This window comes from Cyrtonyx montezumae, unplaced genomic scaffold (genome assembly GCF_038088225.1).
Source record: "Cyrtonyx montezumae isolate F1298 unplaced genomic scaffold, pur_monq_1.0 scaffold_8, whole genome shotgun sequence".
Lineage (NCBI taxonomy): Eukaryota > Metazoa > Chordata > Aves > Galliformes > Odontophoridae > Cyrtonyx > Cyrtonyx montezumae.
In genome coordinates this window covers 85,273,288-85,298,172 of record NW_027072089.1, presented here as the reverse complement: position 1 = coordinate 85,298,172, position 24,885 = coordinate 85,273,288, and the positions used below count along the sequence as shown (strand labels likewise).

Below are 24,885 nucleotides of genomic sequence, written 5' to 3'. Positions count from 1 at the left end.
GTGCTATTTGTCATCTGCTTCCCCCTCATCTTTGGTCAACTCAACCTCCTCTGCTCCAAAGCTTTTTTTCCTGTGCTTTTTGCTGTTCATGCTGATCCTTCACATCAGTTTGTCTATAGCTCACCAGTCCTTCCCTAGAAGAGCAGTCTAAGGCTTGCAGTACCAAGTACGAAAGGTCAGTATTAGGCCACCTGAAGCAGAAGACGGCAGGGCAGCACATAGCTGCTCCTAGAAGGCACAAGAAGAGTGTCCTGCTGTTGAAGCACAATGGAGAAAATTCTCTTTCTGGAATTGTTTTCCCTTCCCCCTCTAGAAAAAGTAGCTGGCAGGATCATGACAGCTCATCTCACAGACTGCAAAATCCCAAGGCCTTGACTCACCAGGCAGGCAGACAGCTGCCCAGGGCACCAGGCTATCAATAGCAGTAAAGGAGCCTTTTTTACCACTGCTAAGCCCTGGCCTTGCTGTCACATAGCAGAAAATCAGGTTATCCCAAACACTACCAGATCACCTACTTCGTGGAATATTCAAGATAGAAGTTACCTGTGCTTCTATTCAACACTGCATGTTGACTTCTCCTTTTAATGTTGCAGGAAGTTTAATCTTGGATTAGATTGAATTGTGTGCACCAAAACATCAAACAGATGATCACCATGGCATTTATTTTGCATATTTTGTAATTCAGTTATCTCATAAACTTCACAGAAATACAAGACCTAACAAAGAATTTGCTTGAATGAGAAAGAATGATGAATCATACTAGTCCTGCAGAACATGGACTGTCAACACCTAAGACTATCTTTTGCTTTCAGTGTCTGTTATACACTGCTTTATGCATCTCAAAACCTGATCCAGTAAATAACACACAAGATGGATATAAGTTGCTGCTTGACATAAATAGCAGCTAAGCTATAGTGTGCAGTTGCTCACCTGGCTCATATAAGAAGCCTAGAGTTTTCAGAGAGGGGAAAAAGAGGAAAGGCAAAACCATACAGAATCAAGGAGGGCAGAAGCTGACACATTAACAGACTGTATCAAAACCACATTCTCCCTAACAGCAATGCTGTTAAGAGCAACAAAATGGCAAGAATTCTTTTGAGGCTTGTCCAAGTAAGACAACATATAGTTTTGTAAGTTAATCAGGATATAAAAAAATATTATTTTGCTTTGGATTCACGCAGAAGTACAGTAAAATGCTGTATTTCATAACAGTCTGATGGCAGAGCCTAGCACAGTGAATAATCCTTTTATGTACATATGAGAGCAGTGGGACCAAAGGGGCAAAGACCTATGTAGCTGGTTGCTTCTGAGAAATGAAGACAAGACAAGGCAAGCAAGCACAAGGTGCTGGAGATAGGGAGGATATCCTGCCAAACAAGCAAGAAGAACGACTGATAAGATTAAACAGGATAAGCAGTACTGAGAACAGATAAGACACGCCCCCTTTTCTGAATGGGACATGTAGTATAAACCTATGTGACATAAGCAATATGTTTATTGCAAAATACAATTATATATATGTATATTCGTTTACAATAATGTGTGCCTACAGTATGGCACTCCACAAAGGTTTAATGGGTATAGGAAATTATACGAATAACATAAAAGATGTCAAAAGCTTTGCAGAGAATAATATAACTTGTTGCTTCCTTGCCAAGCCCTCCGCAGAGATCAGTCCTTCATTCAAAATTAATACAGCCCAAACACAATGAAACTAACCCATGATGTACACTATAGCTGTTTCCAAAACTTGGGATGCGTATACATGTGCTTTATCTTGCGTTTCAGTGGAGTCTCACACCAACTGCAACAGTATTGCACGTAAGAAAGACATGGAGCTGTTGGAGGGCCTCCAGAGGAGGGCCATGTAGATAACTGAAGGCCTGGAGAACCTCTCCCAGGAAGAAAGGATGAGGAAACTGGGCTTGTTCAGACTGGAGAAGGCTCTGTGGAGAACTCACTGCATCCCTCCAATAATGAAGAGAGCTGATAAACAGCAGGGATACTGACTTTTCACATGAGCAGATAGTGATAAGAGGTTTTAAACTGAAAGGGCTGAGATTTAGGTTAAATGTCAAGAAGAAACAAATATAAACAAGAGGCAGACCAACTTTTCACAAAATCCAGTAATGACAGAACAAAGGGAAATGGTTTTAAACCATTAAGAGGGAGGACTGAGATTATATATTTGTAGGAAATTATTTACTCAGAGTGGCACAGGCTGCCCAGAGAAGCTGGGGACACCCTATCCCTGGAGATGTTCAAGGCTTTGGGATGGATGGGGCCTTGGGCAGCCTGATCTGGTGCCTGATTTAGTGGGTGGTAACCCTGCCCACAGCAGCAGGGTTGGAACTGAATGATCTTTAAGTTCCCTTCCAACCCAGGACATTCTATGAAATGATAAGAAATCCAAAGCTGATGTCTTCTCAGACCTGATTGGGCTACCAAATGAGACAGCAACTGTATTGTACAAAGCCATCTCATTTATCTGAACAGACAGAGTAAAAATGTTTATGAGTAGGTGAAAAGTTCCTGTCTTAATTGCAATCTTCCTCCAAAATGCAAATACACACCTCCTTAAACAAAGCTTACTTACTTTGGCAAGAACACTGCTTCTATGAGATCTAATGTTTATTACAAGAGTAGCTAAGCTAAAAAAATAGCTGTACACAAAACCTAATGAAAAGGAGATATAATCTCTCCCCTGCAGATGCTTATATATTAACAATTTCCAATTACTCCTAAGGTCAAAAGTGCTATAGTAGAAAATTATCACAGACAGAGAACTATCATTACACTTGGAAAAATAAAATAAAATAAAATAAGGCCTCACATATATAAAAGTTAACCAAACCAGTGTTTTCATTTTAGTAGAACTATGTTCATGTCAAGTACTCTTCTATTAAATTTCAAATTTAATACAGTCATAGAACTACATGGATCTAGAGAATTAACCTTAGTGATAAAAAATAAGAATAAGCTACTCAAACAGGAAGCATTGCTAGCTCAAAAACTAATATGGGCTTGAAACTAAAGCTCAAGGTTACCATTCTTAATGCAGTGTCTGTCTTAAAGGCAGTGCAAATGTATCTAAAAGCCTTGTCATGGACAGGAGGGAAGTTATGACACTGCATACCAAAGCAGCCACTGTGAGTTGTACCCAGTGCAATGTTTCATGCAAATCCTGACATGAAGATGAAGTTCGTACACTGAGGCACGTAGCGAAGTGCAGATTCTGCCACTGCTCTTTGAATGCTGCCTAAAGGTATCACTGCAACTTAAACAGCCAGAAAGTGCTGAGTTCAAGATGGAAAAGCATACCGAATGGTTAAAAGCCTTCAGAGTCCCCTTTATTAAAGGATGCAAGATCTATATGTCTCTCTTGCATCAATACAAACACATTCATTGGGAAGTGTACAGACACAGATTATCAACTAGGTCTGTGCTATAGGTATCAAACTCTGTTTCTCTGTTACATATCTTGCTTCTAAATAAGTGCCTTATAACTTCCTTTCTCCTTTTAGCCACAACAAAATCTTTCAGTGCTCTTTGAGACCCTTGATCTCTAGAGAAACCTTCCTGAACTCAGGTTCAGTGTGCCTCCTTGCATTACGTAGCATAGGACTTCTTTGTGAGCACACAAGAACCTCTGGGAGCAAAGATATGTTGATATTTGCTCATTTTTGTTTCCATCTCGTGGTGAGTAACAGGAAAGTCAGTAGAAAAGCACAGAGCACTCTGCAGGCAGTGACACAAGCCCTGTCCAATCCCTGCCAGCTGCAGAAATAAGGAGAGAGAAGCAACTCATCACAGACTGCCTGAGCACAAAGGAGTTCTTCCTTTTCTACCTGTCCCTGGTATCACAGCCAGACAAGGCGATTACAGGACAAGTGAGAAGTGACTGTGAAAGACAGAGGTGAAGAGGTAACAACAGCCAAAGGGTAGACACAGCACATAAGTGCACAACCAAGACATATTAAGCCAAACCAAATAAACAGAGCTTGTCTAAAGGCTTCACCCAGCTGCATACAAAATTAACCCAAGGCTGATTCCAGCCTTACACAAAGTCAGTACAGGTGCAAAACAACCATGATAGCACTCCATAATGGTAGTACTAAAGCCAAGTTCAGAGCAGACACCGTTTATGCTACCATCCAGGTTTAAGAGGTACACATGCAAGGTGGCAGGTTCAGCAGTAACAAAGGACAGGTAGGAACAGCAACCCTACCCAGCAGTCACTTATCTCTCCCTGAAGCCCAGATGCTAAAAGAGTGGAGAACTCAGGTCTGCTCAGCTCATCCTCCCTTTCTTAGGGCCAGGGGATTACTCTGCCCAGCTAATACTCAGGTTAGAGTCATCTACATGTTAGTAACTTAGTCACTGAATTCACAGAAAAGACTGGGACTGCTTTAAAATATCAACACAAGTTTAAATCTAAAGTCATATCTCCCTTCATATCTACCTGTTAGGCATGTACTCTTAAAACTTATGTTATAAACTAAAGAATAGAAATGGTTGGATGGTTGTAGGCAGAGGGTTATTCTTGACAGTTCTATGTCCAGGTGGAGTCTGGTAGGAGGATGGTGAGGCACTGGCACAGGCAGCCCAGGGTGCCCCATCCCTGGAGATGTTCAAGGCTAGGCTGGATGGGGCCCTAGGCAGCTTGATCTGATGGGTGGCTACCCTGCCCATGGCACGGTGATTGGAGCTAGAGATCTTTAAGGTCCCCTCCAACATAAGCCATTCATAACTCACTTCCTGCTTCAGCTGGCCTTACTTCAGTGTAAATGAAGATGTCCTGACTCAAGCAGGCTTGACAAATATCACATTTCTTCCCTGAGTTAAAACAAATAAGTGTAAAATTTAAAAGTACTTGTTTGAGGCTTACCTGCAGTTTGTTGTTAAAAAATAAACAAACTTTTGTTCTGAAGATATAAAAACAAACAAACAAAAAACTTTCCATACTGTGACTACTGACATTAGCCAGGTATATCAAAGTCACTACTGACAGAGAAACTGAGTTCATTTTCCCATGCTGACAAAGAAACCAAAAGAGCACTAATATCAGTAGGGCTTTTATGAGCTCACTCAACCTCAGCCCTTATCAATTCCACCAGCTTTATTTGATCTGAATTTGCAGGATGCAAAATCCTCTCTGACAACTATAGGCAACACATGACCTCAGTAATTTCTCTGCAGTATAGACTGCAGAGGCAAAGGTTCAATAGGCCAAGGTTAATTTTTGTTCAGGTTTTCTGATTGCCCTTAAAAAATACATTCTGGATTTAAAGGAAAAAAAGGCCTAAGACTACCCAGAAAATAACAGGGAAACAAAACCACAATTATCCTATGACTTTTGCTTCAGAAGAAATAAATACTCACTGCATGTAGATGGTGTTTGTTCTCTGATAGTCATAAAATGCATCTTTTTCACATTTACTACTGGGTTTCATTATTATTATTATTGTTATTGTTATTGTTGTTGTTATTATTATATGCTATGGGAACATCTGTTAGAGCTACATATTATTAAAAACAGAATAACAGAAATCTTCTAGATAAAGCAATACAGACTAATAGCAAATGGTCTTTAGGAAAACATCCCCTACCAGCAGAGATAACACTTCTAGCAGGATATAAGCAACCCATCATGCAGTTCTGTTTATCTTCCATTACTCTGCTCTTGAAACTTAAAAGTGCTGCTAGATCTTACCGATGTACAAAAGATGCAGCGGCATTCTTGAAGAGTGGTCATCTTATCCAAGGAATATTCACAGAGACATAGCTTGCACGTGAGCAGGGGCTCCAGAGCTAAGTCTCCAGCTTCTGACTTGTCAGGTGTCATGGTATCAGGGCTAGGCTTCCCTGCAGAGCCCATTCTCTCATCAGTCGTCCTCTCTGCCTGAAAAGAGAAATCAACAGCTGAAGCACCCACAGGCCACAGTTACTTCCCACTGATCGGAGAACTGACAGCTTATGAAAGCCCCTGCACACCTAGATGTACTATTGTCATCTTGGTGCCTCTTTCATGCTTCAAGACATTCAAAATTTAACAAGAAGGTGCCTGTAAGCCCAGGTCCCCAAAAGACCTGAACTCACAGACCTGCGTTCTCACAGAAGATTTACCTTGCTGACATGAAACATATTAGTCAGGGCACTTACCATCAAATTCAAAAACAAATCACATAGTTCAGATGTTACTGTTGCATGCAGCAGTATTTTTGTATCCAATTCACTACCATTCAACTGACTCAGCTCCTAGGAATCTAAATGAGGTTTGTGAACGTTAAAATAAGTGCACTTTCACATGGAGATGCTCAGAATAACCATGTCCCCAGAGCTTGGGGAAGAAATTTCTGTCCTTAGAGAAGCACCAATGGAATGGTGCTCCTCACAGAAATACTATGCATATATATAATGGAATTTGTTTCATAAGGATGGTATTTCTGTGAGGAGCACTTAACTGCCATCTCCAAGAAACATGGCCTGAATTGTACAGACTTACCTCTGAATACACTTAACTGATGGCAAGAAGACCTTCACACACATTTGTGACAAGCAGAGGCCTGGCGGCCAGCTGCACAAAGCCACTTGCACCAGCACAAAGTGAAAATGCAGCACCACCAAATCTCAGAGGTCACTTTACAAACAGAGGCTACGTGAACATGAAAACAACAGGGGACCAAGACTCATCCATGTTTCTGTCAGCTCTGACATCTCACAAGGCAAAGAGGAGACTCGAGCCCTGTGGTCCACTTGTGCTTCCCTCCCCTGCAGCCCCATGTGTCCCCATGGCAGGGCTGTCAAGTCACATTTGGCAGCATGTCACTGCTGCTGTGCTGCTGCTCCTCAAGCAGTCACACCAGCTGCAGCCAGTCCATGTCTATACAGTGCATCAGCTTGCAATATCCGCCAGTCTTTTCCCCAGAAGGAGAAATGATGGTGCTCATGGAGCTAGAAAGGGCAACACATGTGAAACCCTGCCCCACAGCTCCTATCCCACAGTATGACACGTTTGAGATCTGTCCCCATGTCAGTCCAGTGTCATATGGGTCTGCAGGAAGACCATTTCCCTTCAAAACCTATGAAACCACAACAGATCTGGGTGGAGCACACTTTTTCACTTTGTAGTTTCCTAGTTCAGCCTGGTACTTTCCTGTATGTAGCAAGTCTGAGAGACACAAGAGTCACAGCCAAGATTCTGACAACCAAGTTTCTGCCTGTTGATCCAAAGCAAATCTTCCTTTTAATGTCTTGCTATCGCTGTTCAAGATGTATGCTGATTCTGCATTATTTTTGGCTCAGTCTCCACCTGCTACCACACAGTCCCTGAAACTCGCTTCATACGGTTGCAGAGCTGGAACCCCAGCATGGCCAGAAGCCTTGGAATGAAGCCTCCCTCTGAGTCAGAAACTGCAACACTCTTCTGTAATTACTGCAACAGGAGGAAAAAAAGAAGCAGTGAGTCACTGCAAATGCTACAGCAGATCAAGAACTACCTGTTATTTAGAACTACATGTTAGATGTTATCTCAGTGTTTGGGAGAATTGTAACATATTTACTCAGCTGCATCCATATAGGTAAGCTACCCATCTCCACACAGAGCACCCTGTGGAAATCTCCAGTAAATGACAGAAATCAAACCTGGAGAATCAGAGCATCTAGCCCCAAGCACAGCCCTGGCTCATCTCACCACAGCCTCATTAACCTCAGCATGGTTTAGCAAATGAAGCAAGCAGAACTGGAGCCATGGGCACATCCATGCAGCCTGCCTACAAGGCATTTGGGGAAGGCACAACAGCCACCAACAGCTGCTCTCCCTCCATGCTGGCCTGTCCATAAGCAATTGTCCAGGTCAGGCTGGCACAGACAAAGCTACCCTGTTAGTATCTGAAAACATGTCCAGGAAAGTGAGAGCACAATGCACAACCTGCTCCTCTTCCCTGAGAAACCTAACTAATCGGTTTGCTTCTCCTCACTGGAACTGCTGCTTTCGCTATTGCTGCCACAATGGTATGCAGAGAGAAAGGTCACAAAGAATGGCAGCCCCTGCAGTGCCAACTGGGCTCTGAAGAGAAACCAGGCCTGGTGAGAAAGTTCATTCCCATGATCAGAATAGTCGGTGGAAATGATAGGGTGAGAAAATCACTTGTCTTCCTCTGGTTCTCACCCTCTACTCTTTTCCAACACTTCAGGATGCATCGTCCTCTCCCAAGCTCTCAAACCACCTCCTCAGTTTTAGCACCACTGTCAGAACTGTCTTTTCCATCCACTGTGGAGAAGCTCTGAAGTTCTGTCTCAGTTCCATCTCAATTCCTCCAAAATTTTATTGCTTTTACTTTGCTAGGCCCAGTTCTATAGACCGTCATTAGTTATCGTCATTATACATCCATTAGCACTCCTTATAGTGGATTAAAATTCCTACTGTAATTACAAGTTGCAAAGAATTTAGATTGAAAACAAAACATCTCGGATGTACATGTCCTTCAAAGGAAGAGGGAGTCAACTGGGGACAAAGTTGAAAAACAGCATTCCATATTTGGTTATACTAATACAAATTTATAATTATGTATTATGTTATATTAATAAAAATGACTAGAAATAAAAGTGGAAAGGCTCTGAAAAAAAAAATTGACCTTTACCTTCATATAGACACCATGTATTTATAAGTATTAAGGTCTTCCCTTTCATGTTCACACATGCAGATAACCCACTTAGGATATAATCCAAAATAAAGCAACAGATATAACACTGAAACCCAAACACAGCACATTATTTCTCCACCCTCCCCCCCCAAAAAAAACCAAAAAAACCCTCCACTGAACAACAACAAAGGCTGCATGAGATCCTGTGGAGCAAAGAAAAACACATCTCATGGATGGACTACAACAGAGAAACATATTAGACTACATTCTGCACCAGCACAAATCAGTCAAACTGACTCAGACTGGAGGCGCAGAGAAGAGCTGTTACAGATCACCATAAAAATGACCTCAGCCCCTGTGCCACTTGTTGGGGGGAGGCATAAAAGCTGGGGATGAAGAGGCAAAAGCAAGCGTGGGATAAAGGGAAGGTAGGGAGGAAGTGGTGTGTTAAGTTTTGGGCTTGTTTCTCTCTCAAATCTACTTTAATTGGCAATAAACTAATTTTCCCCGAGTACAGTCTACAACCCCTAGGTTGAAAGTTTCCCTGTGAGCATGCCCTGTAAGGTAATGTTCCTTTGACAAAGGCACACGTAAATCTGCCCAGGTGCCTCAAAGCAAGATGACCAGTCTGGAAAACAAAAGTTGCTCTGCGTAAGTGATAGTGTCAGCAAGCCAGGCAGTCTCCTAAACTGCAGCATTAGGACATAATCTGTGTGCCCACAGCCAAGTCCCTATTTAGCTGAAAAAATTAGTATGGGTGTGACTTCTGCTACTTAGAAACACCACGCAAAATCATGAAAGGCTTCCGCACTGGTGCTCTAGGAGAATGAATAGATTATATTCAGTGCCATAAACCATCCTTTCATTTTTCACATGCTGTATCCAGTAACAACAAGAGTTCTTAGAGAAGGTCCTTCAAGCCTCGTGTTTACAAACAATTCTGCTGAAGTTAGCAGAGCTCTATGCTTTTAGCTCAATACTGAGTTTAAAGGAAGCCAAGGAAAGTACAAAAATGAACAAGCTGCTGCAGGAAAAATTCACAGGACAAAAAGGGCCCTTTATATGTTTTTCAGGATGCTGTGTGCCCAAAGCCCATTCGATGAGACAGGACAAGAGCCCTGACATCCTATCTACTCCAGGCTTTGCCCCCAGTCTTGCCATAAGCCAGTTCCCAAGGGTGGACTTGCATGTACATGGTGGGAACATGAAGTGGTTTGGGGTCAGGCTTCAGTTCAGGTGCAGACCTAGAACATAACAACACTTTCCCATTTTACAAAAAATCAGTATCATAATGAAAAAACTTGACAGCACCTGTGCAAAATTCCTATTTAGTGTTTCAGGTATTTATCAAGCTTTCTTTGAGAAACATTTGCAAGCGCTGCATTCCTCAGGCCCTGGAGATTTTTGAAGTACTCCACCCACTACAAAGTGTCTTCAATGCCATATAAAAGTCCATTTTGACACTGTTCAACACAGCATTCAGTTGTTTCCCGTAACTAGGGTTTCTGCTTTAAAAATAAAGTAACTGCCTAAAGAATGCAAGTGTCCAAAACCATCAGAAACAGGTCCTCTGGGAAAAGGAATAAATTCAAAAAAAGATTTCAAAAATATAACAGTGGTATTAAGACAATGGAGTCAGATCACAGAAGACATAAACTAGTCTGTGAAATTAGGACATGTGAAGACAGATGTCAGAAACTGCGTTCATAGGATCAACTTCAAAGAAGTTCAATCATCTTGATCAGTTTTGGTTACGTGTCCTTAGCTGTCCCAGCTCTCTCAAGACAGTGTTACTCAAAATCTGCATTTAAGATAGTTGTTTTTTGTGTGTTTTTTTTTTTAACTCAATGATTCTGCATGAAAGTTGGTCTGAATCAAGCACACTACTATTTCTGTGGTCTAATAGACCAGACGCTAAACCACTGTGCAATCATCTCCCCTTTTGGTATGCACTGCCTACACAGAGCTACCAATCTAGTCCACACAGCATTACTTATCAGGTACTAGTTCAGGAAGGCTATAAAACATGTGATTAAAGCTCCACTTGAAGAAAGCCATCATCTTTAAGGAGAACACTTCATCATCTGCTTAAGTGTTTTTTTATAAAAAAAAATATCTGAGCATTTGCCTTATTAAAATGTGATTACTAACAGGTCAAACAAGTGTTTAAATTTTCTGAAACTGTCCTGTCAAAAATAAAGCAACCATATCCATGAATATAAGGTCTAACTTAAAATACATTTTTCATACCTCTGTTATTTCCTGTAATACATCCGTGCCTTAATACAAGCAAGCAAACCAGTGACTTGATTACATCCATGTACAAGGAGAACCCATTTTGGATAACATCGTGTGCTGCTTAGTTGAAGTATCAGAGAGAATAAAAGCATTTCAATCTCTGATCTCTTTGAGAAGAGCATGAGAGAAGTCAGATGTTTAATATTTCAGACACTTTAAAATTTTTATTTTAAAATCAGATTGTTTAAAGAACAAGCAACCTAAGTAAACTTGCTATATGTTAAATGAGAACACACTGAAGGCAATTTCACTTGTTTGTGTTGGGAAATCAAGGAATAAACAAGCCATTGAGCTGCTGTTCAAGAAGCACTGGCTGTATAGAGTGTCATCATACCAAGCTAGCAACCAGAACATAAATATATAAAATATTTTGTAAAGGATATGCTGAGTGGGACGCCTCTTGCACACACACACAAAAGTAAGGGATAGAATGCACTAACTCAGAATATCATCCCGCTTCCTGTAAGGTATTTTTATACTAGTACATATTGGGCAGCTTCCCAAAGCCCACACAAACCCAATAGTTTCAAATTATTCTAGTAAGTCAAAGTATCATTAGAGCACATGTAAATCATTACACTCCACAGCCCTTTGAAGGCACAGTTGTTCAGTAACACTATCTCTGCTGTAATACTGCACTGTAATACTGTCATACTTTCCGATCATTTATAAAGACTGAAAAAGAAATAATGCATAATGCTGATCTTCATCTCTCTTCATTATAGTAAGCAGCTGTGCAGCAACAAAATTCGACAACCCCTTCCTGGGTAAGCCAGGAAGGGTAAGCCTTCCTGGGGGGATGATGTCAGATCACTGCATCATAAGAAGCCACCAACTTCACCCTGTTATTCTGGAACTAGGATGGTACTGATGCAGAGGAGACAGCTCCATCAACACTACCAGGCTGAGAAGCAAGCTCCCCACATCACATTTAATGGATTAAGCCATCAGGGGAGGCTCATCCTGGCTATTAGAAAAAGGCTCTTCACCAGGGGGTGGTCAGGCCCTGGAACAGGCTCCCCAGGACATACTCTAAAACACAGTTTGAATTTTGGGTGGTTTTATGTGGAGTCAGGACTTGGACTTGGTAGTTCTTGTGCATCTCTCCCAACTCATGATATTTTGTGATTATATGACTTAGGTGCTGGAAGCCTGTGGGCAAGCTATTTAGGGAGACCCAGATGAACTGAGCTTCCTCTGTCTGAGCAGTGTGATGGTTCAGGATGCCCACAGAAAGCCATGGCAATATATCTGGTCCTGCAGCTTGTTTCATGCTCACCCTAGATGTTGTGAAGCTATAGGAAGTCTACCAACACAAACTGCATTGGAATAGGCAAACTGTAGCTAGACAACAGCACTTGTAAATTTGGCATCAAACATTTCAAGTACTTCCAAAACACATCAGAACAACAAAATTGTGCCAACCAGAGTTTCAAGTATTAGCTACCAATGCAAGATTAGACTCCATAGCTTATCTAAGTGACACTCCCTATTATTAATGATACTATGCAATGTCTGCCAATGCTAAGCTACAAGGAATTTCCATTCTAACTACTTTGGTGTATTTTATTTTTAATTTCCTGTTGACAAGAAGTAATATACCACTATGAAAGAAATTCCCACTCTTCATGACATTAATGTCAAAAGCAAATGACAGGTCTTCCTTTTTGACCACATGAGGATTTTTGGTAACCACAACATAGTTAGTAAAAAGGAATTAAACCCTTGGGATGTCAAGTGGTTTGATAACTTGGCTAGCTGTTTGGCACAGCCAAAACAGGAATAGGAAGTCAAATGCAGCAGTTTGCCTTTGACACAGAAAAAAAAAAAGTTTATTTTTGTTAACTTGATAACAAAACCTTAGGATACATTAACTCCTTGAACTGGAATGTTTACAGTTCAGATAGGATGTTTTCAGAAGATATTTGTGACATTGGCCTTTTCTAAAGTCAAGGATTTTCAGAAGGTATTTGTAAATTCACGACATTAGAGCAGTGGAACTGTATTTGACAGAGGGGCCGACTACATCATACATGTTTGGTCATAGCAAATTCTCTTCTAAGAAGACACTCAGTGCTGTTGGGCTCCTTTGGCTGGAGACTGCTCCTTCAGACCAAGGCTGCGTGCAGGGAGTAGTGTCCCAACTGCAAAGCAGGCGATCTAAGGCATGTAGGGACATGACCCACAGCCAGGCCTTGAAGGTGACAGCAAAACACTTCTTAGTGCCAAGGCAAGCATGCAGAATTTTCCAGTAGGCTAAAAACAACTGAGCTGAGCAAAACAACAAAAGAGATCTTCCGCAGAGCTCTGCATGAATGCTTCATACTAAAGAAATCAACTGAACACGATATATTGAGAAAATAGCATCTATTTACTTATTTATTTTTAGAAGAGATGATCTGAGTAATGGTTTTTTTTTCAGAGCCTGCAATAAGATGATAGCTTTAACATCTCAGTCATTTCATTCTGTGAGGCCAAGAAACCTGCAAACTTGATAGATTATGGTTCTGCCACCTTGTTTACAGTGAGCACCAAAAAGTACTTTCACATAATTTTGGCTTTACATCAAAAGGAATCAAAGAACAAGTTTGTTTTCCTTTTTCATTTTTTTGTGACTGCTTAGTGAGTAAAACTGAAAACAACAAAGGTTTAGTTTGCCTTCTATCTAATCTTTCAGTCAAATATGCTGTGTATTATTATAAATAAAACATGCTGTTCAAGATAATTAAGATAAAAATGATAAAAGATTGAAAACTACCTTCAACCAAATAATGTCTTGATGACTTAGAACATTGGGAAGGGCAACAGGCATCAAAGACTGAGAGTCTAGTCTGAAGATTAGACCTTGAGGAAGTCACAATAGTTAATACAACACTTTGCATTAAGAAAATAACATGAGAAAGTACTCACTGTGCTGCAGTTTGATAAGAAATAATATACAGTCATTAAGAAGTAATAGAGGAGGTTTGGGAACCTGATATGAGAGCAGCTTGTTTTGCAACTAACACTTGATTTACTGAAGTAACTGACACCTCTTCTTACAACTGGTTATTAATCTCATTGGAGTGTATCCTGAAATCTCTGCCAGGTCCTCAACGATCCAACCCTACCAAAGTCAGCTGCAACAGGAGGTAAGGGAAGGACAAAGAGCAGCACAGGTCCCAGCTCCAGCTAGATCTGCAGAAGGCAAGAAAGGGAAAGAAGTTTCTGCAGGAATCTGTCTGATCTCTCTCCTACTTCTCTCAATGCCCACATTTGCTTTTCCTCTTTTCCAGCCTGCTTGTTGCATTCCCTCAAATTTCAAATTTCATCTTTAATTACAGAAATAATTTCAAAGGAGAACAGAAAGCTTTAAACACAGATCTCAGCCTTAAGCACCTTAGTATCTGACTGGCTGGTCCCTACATTATTTTATCCAGAAAGTTAAAGCCCTGACAGTGAAAATGCTTCCAATGGCTCCAGTAGGCCCGTTCATTTATGCACGGTTAAACAACCAGTGACAATTAAAAGCTGCCCTTCCAAAACAGCCCAAACACTTCGAACAATGAACATCTTGTAACACAGCACTGAAAGATCTCATAGCCTTGCTATACTATATAGCATGACAATCTTCTAAAAATCTTTGAAAATATACCTTTCTGGTGGATGGCCTCTTAATTATGACCATGCCCCTCAAAAAGGCCTTATGTCATCTCTGTTAAATAATTAAGTAAAAGAGATATGGGACAACATCTCAACTCCTTCTTTACTCCTCTCCCCATAGGTGCTTGTTTCTTTCATTTGTTGGCCCAATACACCAAAAAAGAGGGAAGCTATGTCAACAAGGGGTTTGAAACTAGTCAAACCATGTTGACTACTTGAATGTTTGCCATAAAAACAGTGGCCAGTATAAAAAAACACATCCTTCAAGTAGCATTAGCTAAATGTTATATATATATTTACACCAGTCTAGGAAAAGGGCATGATTTTCTTTCCCACAAACCCTCTCTGGAGAGTGTGACAGAGACTCCTCACCATTGAACCCATCAGCACAAATGGGAAGAGGTGTGAAGGGCTCAAGATTGCATTCTCTCCATTGTGCAAAACTTCACCGGGCAAGTTACTGCTGGCCCTCTGTATGTTATCTTAGTCCTAAACTGAGGAAACTCCACCGGGAAAGGTTCCAGGATCGGGAGTTAGCTGAGATTCTGCTGCTTGAGAAATTCTAAGTGCACTGGTAGGGAGCCCACAAGATCAGCTTTTTGTTTGCTAATGACAACATCTCTGCAATCTTCCTTCTCTGGGGGGGATTAGGGAGGAGGGGCAGGGGATATCAGCTTGTTTTCCTTCATTTTCTCCCCACATCCACCCATCTGAATGCTTCCAAAATTAAGCAGAGCCAGAACACATGAACGTTCCCATACACAGTTCAAACATAACCAGCGTCAGCCTGCATATCACAGCTTCTAGTTAATCTTGGATTCTTCTTTGCATGCAAATGATTAGCCTATATGCTACCTGTTATAAAATGTGTTTTTCCTTCTACATACATGAGACTTTTAAAGCATTCGGTTTTGAGTGATCTCTAGCTATATATTCATGAGCAAGTAAATCACCCCTAAGCCACACTGATATGTAGCACGTAGAAGTGCAAGTATAGGTAGCCATCAGAGACCTGTTTAATCCCCTGAACATAGGAAGACAGCTCTTCTGTTGCAATATATATTTTTCCTTTTTGCAAACAGAGCATATAAAGGTTTTCAGATCTGCACACTTACTCACTGACAGTTTGAGGACACAGTACTTTGTGTAAGCAAGCATGAATATCAAAGCTTCTGTTGGAAACCCAGACAGTGTCCATGCTTTGAATGACTCATGTCTTATGTTCTTCCTTCTCTGCTCATTATTAGAGCAAAGTGAAAGGCAGAAAAGCTTGCAAGAGACACAGACAAATAACAACATTCTCAATTAAAGAGGAAGAACATAAGCATGACAGTAAAATGATATTTTTTCCCTTCTAGTAAAAAGTAATTTTGTACTATTTGCCTCCTAATCAGCACCCCTTGTATCTCCATCAGAAAAAAAGTATGTAGGACAACTCCCCATGACTACTGTGTCTACAACAACCTCTAATGCAGAATAAGAAACTCCATACAAGAGATGTGTTCTATCATGTATAAAACCACACACGCCAGCTGAAGTCTTTCACATATGCTGACTATGGTTTCCATGACCAGCATATCCAGACCAAAACCTAAACATATCAAATCAGTTCTGGAGTTCCATCCCACTCCGACTCACTCAACTGCCCTTATTTATGGCCTTTGAACTCTGTCAGAAGAGTACAAAATTTCTCATCAGGTTTTACACAACATAATTTAAAGAGTCTTTTGAATAAAGCATGTCTGAGACTACCTCACTTCAGAGGAGCTAAGCATTCTGTCAAGCCTGACTTCCATGGCTCAAATTCCTGTGCCTAGCACAAGTCTGGGCAATAGAGGTGCTGACCCACTCAGAAAGGAGAGGCACAAGCATGCGCACAGAACGGCCCAGCAAAGTCAAAACTGTACTTGCAGGCACATTCTAACAGGTACCAAGAACATTCGAAGAATCAGGTTACTTGATAGCATTTCTAACTAAAACACCATGCTTAAACAGTGGATTTTCCCTTGGAGGATGAGCAGATTCCCCTAGAAATACAGTAAAAAAGCCCAAATAGATCTGGGCAATCCATGATCTTATTTCTTTACTAAAATGGAATAAAAGGAACCAGATATGGGGAACAAACATCATTCTGTGCAAGTATATACACATACCAAGATATCTAGAAAACAGCATCAACAAAATATTTTTATGTATCGCTACCTTTATTTGAAAGTGTGTTTACAATGCAGTTAAACCAAGTTACAATTTCAAGTACTGAAATTTCCAGTCAGCACCTTTGCTGCTCCCTGGAAGACTAGGAGTTGGAGGAGCCCAACTTAAGTGGGGAGTATAATTTAAGATAGTATCTTTTAATTTTTTACTGTTTTAAGAACTGCTAGCAACAATCTACTTTGGTAATGTAATGCCTACTCCATTCCCACTGAGTTGAAACCATTTACAAGAGACACAGAAAGATTACTGAACACTAATTTTTTACCGATCAGCACAATGTTATTTGGCACAAGCACCTCTGTAAATATTTGTTGAGGACTAGGTAAATTTGCTGTGTACAACGGCCCTCAGACCCATACTTCTCTCTGTCAAGTTAGAAGGCTCATAGTTGAACTCTGGAGCTCAGCTGTGCTTCAGCAGAAATATAAAATGATAGAGGCTGAGCTGACTAATATTACTATCTTTTCCTTATGATCTTTTTTGGTTTTGTTCTATGTTACCCTTCACAAACAAAAAGATGATTAATTTTGAGACGGAATGAATATAAGGTTATTCCTGGCTGCTGGATCATGCAGGGAATTTGTGAAGTGCATTACACAGGGCTGGGCTTTGGCACGGGGAAGCCAAGGGGAGAGAAGGAAACTGTAGTCACCTTTCAGCAGGCAGAGGAAAAGGACTCACAAATCTGAAGGCAGTGTATGCTTGTGTACATGCAAGGAGGTCCAATGGACCCAGTTAAGAGCGACGCTGGCAGCTTGCCACGGCATTTTGTACACATATGCTGGTGATCCATGGGCTTAGAGATGTAATTACAGTCTCAGATTTCACAATACTACCAGTCTGGGAGATATTTATGGGTCTGATATATGCAATCTATCAGCATTGCATAGTTTCAGATATATTCAAGAAAACTCCCTCACTCATAAAGACGGACAGCAAGTCTGTTGCCATTTTTTTAAAAACCACACATCAAAGCAAAACAGGTCACTGGGTCTCAGTACTAAAAGTCCCTGAATGGTCTGGACAGAGCAGATTACAAGCACAAGACACAGACTCACACAACAAATGCTTTCAGCAGTATACCAATGAACTGGGGACCTGGTTAAGTATTAATGCTGCTTGTTTTTCTGTAAAGTCACTTGCTCCTTTCCTTAGTTGCATTTTAAACTTAAGATGTTATTAAGGTCAAGCACATGCTTTCTTCCTCTAACAGAAAAGAAAGGTCAAATAACCATTTCTATGTTGTTTATTTGTTTTTAGAAAGCTTCTGAAGCTTTTAGAGAATACAGAGTAATGCAAAAAACCCAGCTAGAGAGGAACATTTCCATAGCATTGGCTATTTATATTACTGACTTTTGATTTTATTCACTTGAACACAATCACCGAAGTATCTCTATCTGCAGGAAAGAAGAGTGACTGCCAGCAAGGAGCACACAGGATATAGTACAACACGGTGAAATGAAACTCTATGAAGTTGCCAAATGCCGTTCCTTCATGAAGTATAGGGAGGTTTCCATGTTCTTCTAGGAGCAGACAGCACTGTTTTAAATATCCCCATTGCACAGTAAGATGCACGGGAAAAAACAAATCTGATTCTTGTCATACTGACTTGGTTCTGGGATTGCTTCATTTATTCAGAAGGAATACCTCCCACTTTACCATACCTTTAGATGCTCTGCAAACACATTCATCCTAATCCATAATGTAAAGCTTTGATGATGCTTTCAGTGTCATAACTACAGCCATCACCTTATCAGTGATTTTTCAAAAAAGCAGCTCACGTTCACCGTGAGAAGGGCTTCCACCACTTTCATGCTATGACAACAACCCATACACCCACTCATTTTCAGGCACAGACAAGTCCTAATCGGCAGGAGAATCCAGCCAACTTATTTGTTTTGGAAAATATTTAAGGACAGAATTTTGAAACTTCTGTTTCTAGAAATATTGGTATTCCAAATGCGGTGCTTGTCCTTAACCAAGACCACTTGCCCTTGAGGCTGAGGGCAGCCAAACATATCACGTTACTGTGCCTGCTCACAGCCGGCTGGAAAGCTGCACAGGGGCATTTCAGTCACAGCCTCTCTATCTGCTAAAATGCACTTCTTAAAAGCATTCACTGTCTATTTACCAAGGGGGTGGGAGTCAGCCTGCAATGTTTCCTTAACTATCATCATCCTAAATATTTTACTACTTATACTGCACTCTGAAGGAGGATACTTGATATTGCCATATACAGTTAGGAAGCAGAGTGCCTTCTTACCACAGAAAATACAGAGCCTCATTATAAGTCAGAGTGAAACATCATCGTTACTGAAGAAGCTCTGCACTGAGAAAGCTTTACAAAGAGAAAGAGAAAGCAGTGACATACCAGTAAATGCTATTTTCTGTTCTTAGTGGAGAAAAAAAGAAAAACAAATAATGCCTACCAACGTATTGCATATTTGCTATGTGCTTACCTAAAAAGCTACGTAATCCTAGACCCTAAGCAGATCAGAAGTGTACATCAACACTTAGAATATAGATAAGTACATTTTTCCTTCACGACACCAGCTGCACAATACTGTGACATAAGAAACAGCTTTAAACCAGAAGGAAATCTGAATTTTAAATTCAGGCTCCCTCTAGCCCAAGCTGTTATGTCTTCAGTACGAAGTGAGTTCTTGTGTTCAAGCTACAACAGATATATGACATAGTATGCCATCTTAGCAATTGCTTCCCACACAGCTGTATGTTCTAATACTGCAGCATTTGCAACCCCCTCTTACAGATATTCCTTTAAAAGTTACACTGACAGAAGTAATTTTACCCTTCTGGCAAATACTTCATGTCTATTTAATTTTTTGTACCTTTAATCATCCAGACTCCAAGATTTCCCTTTTGCCTCAGTTCTAAGTACCACACGGTTAGATTTTAACCAAACCACAAGTAACATTTATTGTAACCCTTTAATCGTTCTGTTTCTTACTCTGTCTATTAATGAAGGCTTTTCTGTTTTCTTCCATTATAAGCAATCCTTGGCTTACTGATATTTAAATTATCTTTTGCTTTTAAGAAAAAAAAATAGGCAGAAAGCTGCATTCCAACATACCTTGGAAGGAGAGCAGTATTCAGTCCCAGCTGTTTGACTTTTCAATAGCTTCACTCACACTCCAGCGCTCCCAAGAATCATGTCACAACCACTGCAGCTTGCAATCAGAAGCAGAGGCAGATTCCTCTCGCACACCCTTTCTCTTCTCCGTGTATCTGACAGCTGTGCACTTCGTAGGACTGCAGTAGGACTTGCCTCTCAGTTTCTTCGCCACTCTGATAAATAATCCCCTCCCTGCTATTAAAAGCATGCTGCCATTATATCTTAAAAGCACGTCACAGCTTGTATGCAGTAGCTGTGGGAAAGCTGCATTTATTTATACAGGAAGCTTGAGCACAGCACTTCCTACTTCCCATCTGAGTCTCAATTCAGCGGCAGGTGATTACTTCAACCCTGTCAAATTCCAGCCAATGCATATCCTATGTTCTTATCTGGATATCCGTGCTGCCTTTAATTTCCATCTGTGCCCCAGCGAGATAAAACTGAAAGAGATAATGAAATAGATGCAACACCCCAGTTGCTATTTAACCTGTTTCAGGATAGCAGTCTGAACAGTTTGTACCTACTACCGGAAGATGATGCCTTCAACACTGCAACTTCTGCTTATCTCCTCATGTGAAAAACATGGTCTAAAAGCAATTTCTTCACGAGCAAAAATCTAAACTCAGAAGTACCAGAGTGATTTCAAACCCGGGTACTTAGCAATTATGCTTCTGCTCAGTTTATCCTCTCAAGACTACATTTTGACACTTTAAAATGGGTTTGTGTGCAAGAAGGGTGGGAAATACTGCAGTTCTGTCCTCTAATCCTGTGGGTGCAAAGAAGCAGAAGGAGGTATTGTGCCATGGCACCAAATTCCCAAAACCTTTTCCTGCTGTAGGAAATGTACCACACCCACAAATACAAAGTACAGACACATAAGAGTGCAGCAGGTGCAGAAAAACAGGGGGAGAAGCAAGCAGAGATGCTAATCTATAATTTTCTTTAAATTACGAAATAAGTTTACTTCATATTTCATGCAATGCTTGCTGGCATTTTGACTTCAGTACTATGCTGTGAAAACAGATGCACAAATACTTCTTCAGGGGTTTTCAGAAGCTCACAGCTGAGCTTTTACCTATTTTCAGATAATTATACTGCTTCAGATGAATTTAAGGAGAAGGCAGAAAGACTGCATAACTTAAATTCAGCTTTCTTGCACCTCCATATTACAGCTTTGTCTGAATTAACATTCACTCTTTCCCCTTTGGAATAAGCACAAACTTTCTCCATTTGACACTGGTATAATTCTTTTCTCAGTACAGGAAGGGAACAGTATCCAGACATTGCAGCATGAGGGACCACGCTGATCTTACAGTATTTATCAGCTTGATCAGGCAGCCTAGAGCCATATCACAAACCTCACCACTAAGCGAGTAGAGCATTTTATAGAAGCAATAACTTATCCTCAGCAGTCACCAGTCCCAGAGAGTACTCAAGAAAACACTTGGGATTCAGACCTACTTTTTAGGCAGCAGTCAAGAAAATATGGAATTCTGTGTCTAAGTTTGTAATTGGAAAGGATTGCCCTACAGTGGTTAGTTTTTTATCCTCCATCTTCTGTTCCAGTATGAAATAGCTTAATCCCCTACCACTTTTTCACTACCTTCTTTCTCTTCTCCCTCCCTCCATTCCAGTTCCTGTATTTATTTTTCCTGCAGCTGCTGCCTTGGATACTGTGCCTCCATCACACAGGTATTCCTTAGGCAACAGATACAGGGCAGCAAGAAAAATCTTACTCAGCTCCTGTGCCCAGCATTACAGCATATCAAAGCAAAAGGACAATTATCTCAAGGAGAAAACTGGTGATAAAGGGAGAATTAAGAAGTCAAGTCGTTCTTGCAGGTGTAGGGAAAATGGTAGGGTGGTGGGTCCAGAAGTAAAGTGGGGGGAGCAGACCACAATGGCATTGGGTTGGTACTTTTTGTTGGCACAACAAAACTAACCATGCTTCACTACAGTAGCCTCCACCAACCAAAGAAAACAACTGCAAATGAAGGCTAATAATCTTTACAGATATATGGCTAGTCCTGCTTGTATCTGGGTAGCTGTTCTTCTGAGTTAAGAAAACTAAATTAGTCCATTAATATGCTGATAAATTCTGGAAACTTCAGTTGCAAAAAATGTGATATTTTCATTCAGTTTCCTACTTATGCATATCTGTGCATCAGTTGCAAAAAATGTGATATTTTCATCCAGTTTCCTACTTATGCATATCTGTGCATGACAGTTTCAATGTGACTGCACAAACATGCAAAACTGCTAACTATAAATTTCCCTTAAACATCACAAAATTGGTGAGAAACATAAGGAAAATTCATCAAGACACTTAATTTTCTGGAAAATGTTCAGATGCTCTCATTCCAAGCATGCCTCTCTGAGATAGTAAATCCTAAACTGGTCCCCATGCAGGGGACAATCACTTCCTGAAGCTCGGTGGGCAGCTGGTATTTCCAAGCTTCCATCTTCAGTTCTGTGTCTGCTTCTGTGCCTATCCAGGATCTTCACAGGAAAGAGGAGCCAAAGGTAACACGGCACTGTGCCAGAACTAAAACTATAAGGGCTTGGGATGATCAATGCTAATGATTCGTTCCATCACCACCACCTAAAGTCCTCAGCTGGACTGTTATGAGCTCTTCTATCAAAATGATTTCTCTTCCAGCTGCACTTCAAGCCCAAGTGCTTCACAGTCTTAGAGAAGCACATTTTCTTGGCAAGTTAATTGCGTAAAGCGTTATGAGTCATGCTAAAATTTCTATCCAGCTGAAATGCCTACATCTCTTAATTCAGATTGACTGATTTCCTTTTTGAGCCAACGAGTAAGAAACACAAGTAGGGAATGTCTCACAATGCCAGTCATGGCAGATACTAAACCCTCACACTGTTTGCTTTCTCTTTCAATGAACAGTAGCACACAGTACAAAAGAGAGTGTCTGATTAATTTTTTTGATGCTTTTAACTAACACTTTAATAGCAGAGAGGTAGGGGAATCTGTGAACCTCTGCAACGATACATGCCAAATCACAACATCACAGTGAATTTTCATTTAACAGCCAGAGGAAGAATAAAGGGGGGCATAGTTAATTACTAACGTTGCTGTGTCATCCTTGCAACTACTTGAAATACTTACAAAATGAAATACTTACAAAATGACTAAGCCAGGCTAGCATTAACAAAATTACTAACTAATTCATGAGGTAGCTGGGTAAAAAAGTAATAGTTTGACCCCTGAAATCCTCTCCCATAAGCCACAAACAGAATACGATTAACAGCAAATGAAAATACTGAATTGATATAAAACCAACAAACAGTGTCATTATATGAAGGCTGCTCCAAACTAATGCCTCCTGTTTTATTACGTTGGCCCCGTAATGCCAGAGGTGGATGTTGGTGGTATAGCAGTAAAGGTTGAACCTCCTTGCCAATATCCTGTTACATTTTGTTACTACATGACAGATGACAGCAGAGGGGCAGTCTGACAAATGACATCTGATATGGAAGAGTAGATGAAGCAAAGGTGTTGTCATTGAATTCCTCCAAATGGAAAAAATGGCATCCATTGACATTCATTGGTGTTTGCTGATTGCTAATGTAGACCAAACAGTGGATGTGAGCACAGTGAGGTGGTGGGCAGAGCATTTCAGTAGTGAGGACAGTGACTAGCACAGCATGCAGGTTCTTGTTAATCACTGGTGAAAACACACAGATAATGGTGGTGATTATGCTGAAAAAGAGTGCTCTGTAGCTGAGAATTTGCTCTATCAAATAGTGTTACTGCACTCTTCACAGCCGTAGGATCTTCCATGGAAATAAATAGGAGGCATTAGTTTCAGAGTGACCTACATAATTCAAGATAAGGAATCAAAATTAGACTGAGAGGAAAAAAAAAGGAAACTGTCACTACCCTCATTCACAAACTTTTTCAACTAATAAGAAAGAAATATCCTGAGAAATAATTGTTATCCATAGATGCAAACTAAAAACAGGTTGTGTAAGAAACTTCCTCATTCACTTTACTTCCTGTGCATGCCAATTATCTGTTTTTTCTACACACACACAAAAAGGATTTGTATATGTCTATGCAAAAGATACATTTTCACAAGAAAAATAGATACTGATGTGTAATGCAACCGATGCTGAAAACAAAACAGGACTTTTTTTGCACAGTAGGTACATATATTATCTGGAGTTTACAAGTATGACACCCTGATGTAATGGGCTAAGGACAGTTTTTTTCAGTGGGAACTATCATAAAGGGGCATTCTGCCCTCAAAAGTCATTTGTACTAGCTTCATGAAATTTATACTTGAAAAAAAGAATCTCTATTCAATGCATACATATATATAAAATCACAGAAACAATGCTCGAAATTAAACATCAGTGAAAAGCACCAGAACTATGTAATGTTTTGTTTGAAAATGAGATTTTCTCAGAGTAGGTGCAAGAAAACAAGGATCACATCTTTTGTTGCTCAAATAACCCTACTGATCTACAGAGCTGACTTGGTATGCAAGTCACAGTCTGACAAACTAGGCTTGAAATCTTCATGAGTCCCCTCAGCTAAAAGATATCAAAACTTTATTATATGGCATTTTGTAGTGGAGTGAAATAAGCCAAGTTAAGTTATTTTAAAATAATAGTAAGTATAAATTGGAAGAGTTTTTTATTTTCCAGTAAAAAAAGTGTGATGCTGCACTCTCTACTGAACATTTACAATCATTATGATCTGAAAGCAGATGGATCTGTCTCAGTCACAAAAGAAAGTGGTAAGGTGACTTACGGTCATCTTGCTCTCTGAATAAAGCCAAATGCAAATCATTAAAATATGCTGGCACAGGAGATCACCTCCAAACAAAATACAATAATATAGCTTTCACAAAGTTGAGTGCTGGATGAAAGAAACAGCCTCAGCAGAAAACAGCACAAAGATAGCCTGCTTTACCCAGCTGGGACTGA

General features: G+C 40.4%; 1 protein-coding gene across 2 annotated transcripts in view; it reads right to left on the bottom strand.

Annotated features, from left to right (window-relative positions):
- The window catches only part of RNF144B (ring finger protein 144B), an 84,108-nt gene that overhangs the window by 28,800 nt on the left and 30,423 nt on the right, over positions 1 to 24,885 (bottom strand). Inside the window, exons 1-2 of one of the 2 annotated variants that reach the window (XM_065752439.1) lie at positions 19,891 to 20,177; positions 5,714 to 5,902 (exon numbers count right to left, since the gene is read on the bottom strand). In XM_065752439.1, the coding sequence (XP_065608511.1) occupies positions 5,714 to 5,878 (165 nt within the window). In that variant the 5' untranslated portion in view covers positions 5,879 to 5,902; positions 19,891 to 20,177. Of the gene's footprint in view, positions 1 to 5,713; positions 5,903 to 19,890; positions 20,178 to 24,885 lie in introns of those variants that run through there. The other variant, XM_065752440.1, reaches the window with a different exon arrangement.